We start from the raw sequence: 9,624 nt of genomic DNA, 5'->3' as shown, positions 1-9,624 counted from the left end.
GTGTCACTCCTGATGGAAACACAACACTACAGCTTACATTAACATAAAACACTGGCGAGCCACTAGTGTGGGAGGAAGTCTCAATGGAAAAGCAGCGAAGTGAACGGCCCGTAGGAGTTGGAGCAGCGAGGTCAGTGAGGTAACCCCTGCTGCTGACGATGAGCCACCGACGACCATATGGTTATGGAAAAATTCATTTTTTACAGGCAGCACCACACTATTATATTGGTGTAGTATTACATAGCTTGACCATTATGTGAATTGTCCAAAGGAAAATTAACATTTTAATAGAGCTCAATGGTAGTTGTGATATTATTAAATGGGATTTATTTCAGTGGGTAGTCTAGATTCTACTATAGGACAGATCATTGTGGGATACAGATGAAGATGTATGTACGGAAACTTTCAGTAAACTACAAAAAGCTATATTCTGGTTGTTCGTCTACCAAACCCCACGTATTGCCATAGGACAAATCTACAACCCTCATCTCTCACATTTCTAATGTCTCCTCCTTGGCATTAGACAGAAGACTAGTGGTCAGCACACAGAACACTGCTAAAAATACACCGACCAGATTCAGTTTCCTCTCTGACCATGTTAGTGGTCACAGACCCTCTCACACCTACACACACAAACCCACTGGCACTTTCCCTCTCAGTCACGCAATGTCTAAAGCATAGAAGCAGAACATCTAGAGCAGATCTGCCACCTGGTCTTTCCGACATGCAAAAAATATGTCCTATATGCCCTCTGTTTCTGTGGTCCCCTGACCCTTTCAGTGTAAATATAGCAGGCAGCGATTAGCTGATTATCTCCACGTCACTAAGCTGCTCCAAGTAGCCCAATTACCCTCCTAGAGACTAGACAGACAGACAGACAAATGGACAGAATCTACCCTTTTAAGACAGACAAACGTTTTGGCACTGAGGCTGCTCCCATTCTAGTCTGGAGCCCTCAACTGCGATTTGTATTTTATCTAATTGAGACTAACCTGGATGAATAAAGGTTAGATTAGAGACATCTGTGCCAATTCTACTGGTAGTTCCATTGGTGGAATTGGACTGCTGCCATGCTTCTCTCTGTTCCTCTGCCTGACCTCTAAAAGTGCTTAACTCAGGGTTAAACTCTGTTACTGCAGTAAACCCATTATGGCAGATCAGCTGGTGGGAGACAGAGGCCTGCTGAGAGAAGAGACTCACTGGAGCGATTGGAACTGTACACTGCCAGACTTCCACCTACAACACAGCTATATATATAGTCAACTTCACAGTTAATGATGGATCTTCTACATAGTCATTACATATAATTAGTCCAATGACATTTATGGGGAATGGAAACGTACTACATTTATGGAAAGTCCCAGTCAGTTGTTAATTGGAAAGGTATTTAAGCTTTTAGTTAGGGTAGAATGATTAGTAGAAGGAGAAAACACAAGCTGTAATATCGCCTTGGAATCAGAGAATTAGTTGTTTTATTGATCAGAGATCAGTGGTTTTATTAGGGTTGATTTTTATTGAGGTTAATGTTACAGGTAAGACTTTCGCTTCTGGTAGAAGCTGTCCCTAACCACAGATCTAGGATCAGATTATGATACCCCCAACCCCAGCCTTAACCATCAAGGGGGATACACCAACACTTGTCCCTGGACCAGTGGAACGAAATTCTACTTCTACTTTACTCCAAATTGCTCAGTTTGGGGATGAGGAGGGATCAGGCCTAACTCCTCTTCTTTGGCCCTCTCTAACCGCAGAGCGGGTCACTTCCTCTCAGACGTGGGGCTCAGGTGTTTCACTTTCTGAACTGGGTGATGGGGGAGGGGACCTTGATGTCCTGGCCCCTTTCCAGCTTCTTCTCACAGTCAATCAGATAGTTGACTCCATCAACCAGCAACTGGACCAGCTCCACCTATACACACGCACCGATACACACAGTTATCAGCGGTCAAGGGGAGTTTAATCTCTAGTCCAGATAGAGATGGTTTACAGTTTCCTTCAGTTATTCATTCATTCATAGAATATCGGTTCTAGTTTTACCTCAGATTTTCCCAGACGGTCGTTGTTGGAGATATCAACGGTGTCTCCAGTTGTGGCTGAGTCAACTCCGCCTGTCCCTCTCTTCTGCAGACGCATGTTGTCCAGGATCTTACCAAAGCGAGGGTCCTGCATGGTAAGTACAGAACTTTAATAAATGCTTTGTCTAGGGATAGAGGGGTCAATGCACAGCGACAATCCAAGTACAAACTTTGAGGAAAAGGAAAGAGAAAGAGAGAGCGTGTGTGTTACCTTGCTGAGGTTGGGCAGTCTGATGTGCACTCCAGCCCTGAGTCCAGTACCCAGGTTAGAGGGGCAAGTCAGGATGTATCCCAGGCGCTCGTTCCACATGAACTCCCAGCCTCTCTCCTGGATCAGCTTCTCCACCTAGAGGATGGGAGGCCACATTAATGATCTACTGTACATGTCCGTGTATATTATAGACAAAAGGGTGCTATCTACAACATAAAATGGTTCTTCAGCTATCCTTATAGGAGAACCCTTCAAATAACCCTTTTTGGTTCCAGGTAGAACCCTTTTGGGTTCCATGTAGAACCATTTTCACCTTTTCCCATATTACCTGGAACCAAAAATGGTTCTACCTGGAACCAAAAAGGGTTCTCCTATAGGGACAGCCGAAGAGCCCTTTTGGAATCCTTTTTTTAAGAGTGTATAGACAAGCATCATTAAATCACTAAGATGTGACATGTAAAGTACCTGTTGGAGTCCTCTGCAGAACCTCTCGAACACTCTCTTCATGTTTCCTCCCTTCTCCATGGAGATGACCCTGGTGTGGTCCTCCTCATTGACCCAGATCAAGAAGGTCTTCTCATTGTTGTGCCTGGAGAGAAAGAACACAATCCTAAGAATCTAGAAACATTTGTTGGTTGCATTGATTGTCAACTTCTGTGATCACAGCACACACATGCTATTTGAGGATTCTGCTGATGAGAGCCTTGTAGACCCTACCAGAGGCCCCTGCCGTCGGGGCATGAAGGCACACGTCAACAAGGGGGAGACAGGCTTGTCAAACAGGAAGTGGTCCTACAGGGGAGAGGAGAGAGAAGGAGGAGGAGAGGGAGGGGAAGAGGAAGAGGAGGAAGATAAGGAGGTGGTCACGGAAATGGGAATTCAGGGCTAGGACATTGATGTAATGACACTTTGGGGAGAAGAGGACGAGAGGAGGAGGAGGAAGAGTAGTCAGAGGAAGAGACCTTTCCCAATGCCATAATGCTATGGAAACATGGTTCTGCTCTCTACTGGTCTTACCAGACGCCCCTACTCACCGATAGTACAATCTCTACAGCTATTTAGATACAAGACAGTGCTACAGGCTTTTAAAGCTACAGGGACAGGGTTGGGCTCTCTACTACTCTGGCCTTACCAGTTTCTTAGTACTAAGTCTCTCTACAGGTAGTGTAGTTTTGGGGACATGGTTTGGCTCTCTACTACTCTGGTCTTACCAGATGCCCCTGGCATCAGGCCAGTCACGGGCCATGAAGGCAGAGGTCAGCAGAGGAGAGACGGGCTTGTCGAACAGGAAATGCTCCTGAGGCAACGTGAGGTTCAGAGGACAAAGGTTAATGAGACTGAAAGTTAAAGATCAAGACTAGTGTAATCTCTCCCAAAGATTACCTCTATTTCCAATCTTAATCTTAGCCGTTAGGATTAAACGCAAAGTCACCCCAGTCTGTCTAGACTGAGTGGATTAACTGGGTAAGACCCTTTTTTCCATTGTGCTAAACTTTCCTGAAATCATTGGTAGGCCTACCACTGGGGAATGAAGACAAATTAGTGCAATTAAGAACCATGTCCTCAAATGATTCGGGTCAAATAAAACTCATGAAACAATGCTGTCAATACAGTCCAGGTTCCAATTGCACTATTTCAGCATAATCGTCACAACAATCCCTGCCATTAGCATGGCAATATAAGTAGACATTATCATGGATATGAGGAATCCCATATGCAGTCAGATTATGATAATACATGTATGTACATTTTGGAATAAAAAGCGAAGAGAGACAGACAAAGAGGAAGAGAGAGAGGGGGATGCAGAGAGAGAGAGAGTACAGACAGATGGACAGACCCACAGACAGAAAGATAGATAGGTACATTAGATAGATAGATAGATAGATAGATAGATAGATAGATAGATAGATAGATAGATAGATAGATAGATAGATAGATAGGTACATTAGATAGATAGATAAATAGATAGATAGATAGATAGATAGATAGATAGGTACATTAGATAGATAGATAGATAGATAGATAGATAGATAGATAGATAGATAGGTACATTAGATAGATAGATAGATAGATAGATAGATAGATAGATAGATAGATAGATAGATAGATAGATAGATAGATAGGTACATTAGATAGATAGATAGATAGATAGATAGATAGATAGATAGATGTCCTCTGAGTGTCTCACATCAATAAGCTGCTGCTGCTCCTTCTCCGTCATGTCTCCCAGGCTGTAGTAACGTCCGGCCAGATCACCCTTCAGGCCGGCCAGGGCCTGGACGGTCACACGCTCTACCTCACGGCGCTCCGAGCGCGAGCAGCACGGGGGCAGGCTCAGACCGCGGATACTACGGCCTGTACGCACGCGAGACGACAGAACGTATTTCTCATCAAACATACCGTTGGTGATCTGAGGAGAAGGAGGGTTATCATTACATCGGAGAATAATGGACTATCTCATGTAGTGTGTATAGGTTACTGGAGGTGTGTGTGTGTGTGTGTTACCTTGAACGCGTCCAGATCAGTGGGGTGTTTCATTGTTTTGGGGTCGTAGCCATTGTGTCGGTCTTTGATGACGGGGTCAAAGATATCAGCAAACACCTGCAGAGGACAGGATGAACAGTTAACCAAAAGGAGATACCTCCTTCAAAATATAGAAAAACACACACAAACTCACGCACACATACAGTACCTCGTAGCTCTCCTCGTCCCCAGCCACCATGCCGACAGTCTTGATGAAGGGGTGGCCAGGGTTGTCCACTCCGGTCTGGATGCACTGGTCCAGGCTCCAGTTGTTAGGGGTCACCTTGTCTCTCAGCTTGCCGTAGATAGCAGGGGTCAGGGAGTGCGCCATGCAGTTATTGTGCCTCCTCAGGTCAGGATAGTCAGCGCTGGGGATGATGGGAAAAGTAGATTTCATTCGAACCATAGAGATGAAAAGATCAAAAGCTGTGCACTGTGAAGGACATTTCAAATAGGGTTTGATTATGGACACACCCCTTGCCAAGAGGGCTGTGGTTTTAGATGTAATGTGGATGTCGTTTTTTTTGAGGAAGTAGAGGAAGTTATTTTAGAGTGTTGGTGATCTGTCTAATCTGTGGCTCAAGCCTTAGTTCCTGATCTGGTCTCCTCTTGGCTCCTGTGTCTGTGTCTGTGTGTGTGTGTGTGTGTGTGTGTGTGTGTGTGTGTGTGTGTGTGTGTGTGTGTGTGTGTGTGTGTGTGTGTGTGTGTGTGTGTGTGTGTGTGTTTACTAAATGTGAATGTCAGAAAGGGCAAAGGAGGTGACTGGCAACACTTGTATCTACTAAGGTTTCATTCCCCGCCCCTCTACCTTAGACTTACATTTGGACTGACTGCACACTGGGTGTCAGATTATAGTTGTTCCTATTCAATAGATGCAGCTATCCTAGGCCCAACACCTGTATTCCAACCTGTGTAGGTCGTCTGTATACGGCCATCCTATGTGTAGTCCACAGTCCATTAGAGGCCATGTTGTTTGTAGTCCTACCTGGGTGGATAGAGCTTCCTCCTCTCCTCAGCGGACAGGATGTTGCTGTCGGTCATCAGGTAGCCGGTTGCCATGGTGCCTGCTCCCAGGCTGGCCAACAGCACGGCCGTGTTACGGCCGGACATCATTCTTGTGAAGGAGGTCGCCATCTTGGACAGTTCAGAGGTCAGAATCAGGTCAACTGGGGGAGAGAGAGGAATTAGGGAAGAAGAGAGATAAGATAAAATGTACACATTTCAAAGGTTTAACTTCTTAAAAATTCTTAAACATGTATTTATCTATGCATTAGTTTCTTTGTGTGTATGTCCTTCACATCAGGTGAGCTGTGGGAAGAATCTCCTCCTAAAGAACAATACACTTCCTACCTTTAACCCTTTGGCCACTACCTTTTGTCTATCATATACAGACTGTGGATGCTGCAGCTCAAACTTACTCCATGTCCTCAGTTGAGTTACAATGCACTTCCAGTTGGTTGATTGTACTGTATTCAATTGTATCGTAACAAGTCAATTTTTCTACGTTTTATATCTTATAGAGTAGATGTAGGTCGTTGATAACGAGCTTACAGTATGAGACGGGAGTATCAGCAGATGGCTGATTAAGCTCAGTCTCCTAAACTGGCCTCACAGGATGGCCTCTTAGCAAGCACAATCTGGCCGCCACCATCAAGGAGGAGTAGGTAGGATGAAGATGCCCCTATACACTGATCTTAGGTCACCAAGATAAAATTACATTTGGTTTTGCCCCTGCCCGAACAAGTTATTCCTCTCAGTATCTCCTGTGACTAAAATCTAAAGGTGAAAGCTTGTTCTCACTGACTTGTCCTTCACCGCAGTGCAGAGGACAGAGAGAGAGGGAAAGCTGTCTTAAAATAGAGAGGTCTACTGTATATAGGGCTGTAGAGGTCTAGTAGAGGTCTATTCACTAATCCCTGTCAGAGCGGAAACAAAAGCTGGGATTGACTTCCTGTCTTGATTATCATTCTACACATCTATTACATCATGATCTGCAGTCGTCAGTTGACTTAATTCCATGCGATTGGTCTTCATTAAGAATACAGGAAAAGTACTATTCCATCAGATCATCAGTTGGCTGCAAAGCTAATGATCCACCCTCTCTGCTCTATGATCCATTTAAGGAAACCTACATGCATATCATTGTCTGAACACAAGGTAACATCTCTGGGTCATTTCAACTCTATTGACCTCAAAGTTGTGGCTGTGTTTTCCTTGATACAGCGAGACTAGAACACACTAGGTGGCTGAGGAGTCAGAATGGAGGAGGCTGTCAGCACTGCAAATAAATTATTATGTATAGAAATCTGGAGGAGAGAAACAGTGCCAGATGGGTCTAATGCCAAGACCGCTCATTCTGGAATCAAAACACCACAGGCCTCGTGTTCTGTTCTGCTCTGACATTCTGAACCGGCCACAGTCTCTCAAGACAGGACACAGGCCAAGACAAAGACAGGGGGAGGGGAAAGGAGGAAAGAGAGACACACACACACAGCGAGAAAGAGATACAGAGAGTTATAGAGAGACAGAGAAAGAGATCGAGAGATAAGTGAGACAGAAAGAGAGAGATGAGGGAGAGATGGAAAATAAGAGGTGGAAAAGATGAACACAGAGACGTAGGAAGAGACAGGAGGGCTACAGCCCTGACAGCAAAGACCAGTGAATCAGTGATAAGGTTATGTCAGAAACAGCAACTTTCTGGTATGACAGGCCTATATGGTGGTTTAAAGGCAGCCATCAGTCAGTCACATTGGATTGTATGCTTTAAAGCCAGGATTACTACAGATCTAGGATCAGTTCATTATCCTCCCCCAATCCTAACCATCAGGGGGAGAAACGTAAAACTGACCTTAGATCAGTTTTGAGTTTCACCAACTTTCATCCCTACTAGCCATACGGAGAGGAGTGTTAACACTGTCACACTTAATTTAATTAATTGTATTTTTTTAAATAAATATTCCGGGGGGGACTGTGGGAGGGGTCTCGAATGGTTGAGGGACAGCTATTGGGGAACTGTGGGTGGATCTTGGAGGGTTCGGGTTTCACAAGATTGTGATCATGAAAAAGGAAACTATGACATATATTTTATATCACTATCATGCACACACACCCTCACACATAAGGATGGCTCTGTTGCGGAAATACTGATACATGTTTGATAGTGTCTTGATGCTGTATTGTTTGTCCTTCATGTTCTAATACTTTTATGTTACCCCTTCCTTGTGTTTTTTGTAATACATTTTTTTTAAAGACTTAAAAAACAAACATAAAAACCACTGTCACACTGCTTGAGTATTTAATATGTGGGGATGTAGTTAACAGACATAATACTACTTCTTTGTAAAGCTCTCAAAATGATGCATTATCTCGAGTCATGAAGCAGTTACTGACAGTTAATAATGTATATAAGGATTAAGTATCACTATGAACATGCTCTGCTGTCCTTTAGAACATCAGACTAGACCAGGGCTCTCCAACCCTGTTCCTGGAGAGCTACCTACCATTCTGTAGGTTTTCATTCCAACCCTGTTCCTGGAGAGCTACCTACCATTCTGTAGGTTTTCATTCCAACCCTGTTCCTGGAGAGCTACCTACCATTCTGTAGGTTTTCATTCCAACCCTAATCTAGCGCACTTGATTGTAATAATTAGCTGGTTGATAAAATGAATCAAGTTAGTTACAACTGGGGTTGGAGCGAAAACCTACAGGAGGGTAGCTCTCCAGGATCAGGGTTGGAGCGAAAACCTACAGGAGGGTAGCTCTCCAGGAACAGGGTTGGAGCGAAAACCTACAGGAGGGTAGCTCTCCAGGAACAGGGTTGGAGCGAAAACCTACAGGAGGGTAGCTCTCCAGGAACAGGGTTGGAGCAAAAACCTACAGGATAGCTCTCCATGAACAGGGTTGGAGCGAAAACCTACAGGAGGGTAGCTCTCCAGGAACAGGGTTGGAGCAAAAACCTACAGGATAGCTCTCCAGGAACAGGGTTGGAGCGAAAACCTACAGGAGGATGGCTCTCCAGGAACAGGGTTGGAGAGCCTTGGACAAGACTATGTAGACCAGTCTACATTCCAACACCAAAAGGCTCCTGTTCTGTCCATCAAATATCATGTCAGTCTTACAATGATAGTGACTACATCAGCAAAAACTTATTAAAATATGCAGAAGGAAACTTTAACTTCAAGTCCGTCTGTAGTTCTCAAGGTGGGAGGGAGGGGCTCTCACCAAAGTCATTTAGATTTCACCAGTCATTTAGAACAACTACTTGGCTTCATCTACCATTTTAAAACGTATCAAGTATCTAATTTAAAACAGTTTGTTAATATCCCCCCTTCCAGAATGAATGAGAGATAGAGGAGAGCTATAGAGAGAGGAAACATAGAGAGTACAGTACCTGTTTCACTGCCGGTATCCCTCCCTGCTATAGAATCCTCTTTCAGGAGTCTTTTTCTCTATTTCTCATCCCACACCCCGCCCACTAATGTGGGATTAGGACCTGTGCTTTAAACCAATTAAAAATTCAGAATTTACGCTGTGGGCCAATGGGGAGATAAGAACCTGTGCTGCTGACCAATCGTATTTTTATTCCTCGTGCAACACCTTGGACGGTCCTTGCTCTGCTGTCTGTGTTGACCTTGATCTTTCCTTAATCTTTACTAGAGGTAACCCCCCTCTCCACACACACACCATTGTGAATTCATGAAACATATATTGACAGGCTATATCATATACTTTTATCACGTCAGTGCATCTGTTAGATACTAATGCATATAACATAGAGGGATTTGATCAATTAGAGGCACGTGTGAAAGTGAAACCATT

The 9,624-nt window shown here is 44.2% G+C and overlaps 1 protein-coding gene across 2 annotated transcripts; it reads right to left on the bottom strand.

Moving 5' to 3' along the window:
- Positions 1–1,455: 1,455 nt before the first annotated feature.
- LOC139537143 (creatine kinase S-type, mitochondrial-like) lies at positions 1,456–9,274 on the bottom strand. 2 transcript variants are annotated; one of them, XM_071338110.1, is made up of 10 exons: positions 9,197–9,274; positions 5,792–5,972; positions 4,976–5,174; positions 4,789–4,884; positions 4,472–4,693; positions 3,495–3,580; positions 2,749–2,872; positions 2,284–2,418; positions 2,035–2,160; positions 1,456–1,906 (listed from the first exon to the last, which is right to left on the bottom strand). In XM_071338110.1, the coding sequence occupies exons 2-10, from the start codon at positions 5,938–5,940 to the stop codon at positions 1,790–1,792; spliced, it is 1,254 nt and encodes a 417-aa protein (XP_071194211.1). In that variant the 5' UTR covers positions 5,941–5,972; positions 9,197–9,274; the 3' UTR covers positions 1,456–1,789. The 2 variants fall into 2 exon arrangements, with proteins under 2 accessions (XP_071194211.1, XP_071194202.1); XM_071338101.1 differs by lacking the exon at positions 3,495–3,580 and adding an exon at positions 2,957–3,075.
- Positions 9,275–9,624: the final 350 nt, after the last annotated feature.

This window comes from Salvelinus alpinus, chromosome 1, assembly GCF_045679555.1.
Source record: "Salvelinus alpinus chromosome 1, SLU_Salpinus.1, whole genome shotgun sequence".
NCBI lineage: Eukaryota > Metazoa > Chordata > Actinopteri > Salmoniformes > Salmonidae > Salvelinus > Salvelinus alpinus.
This window is presented reverse-complemented; position numbering and strand designations above follow the sequence as displayed.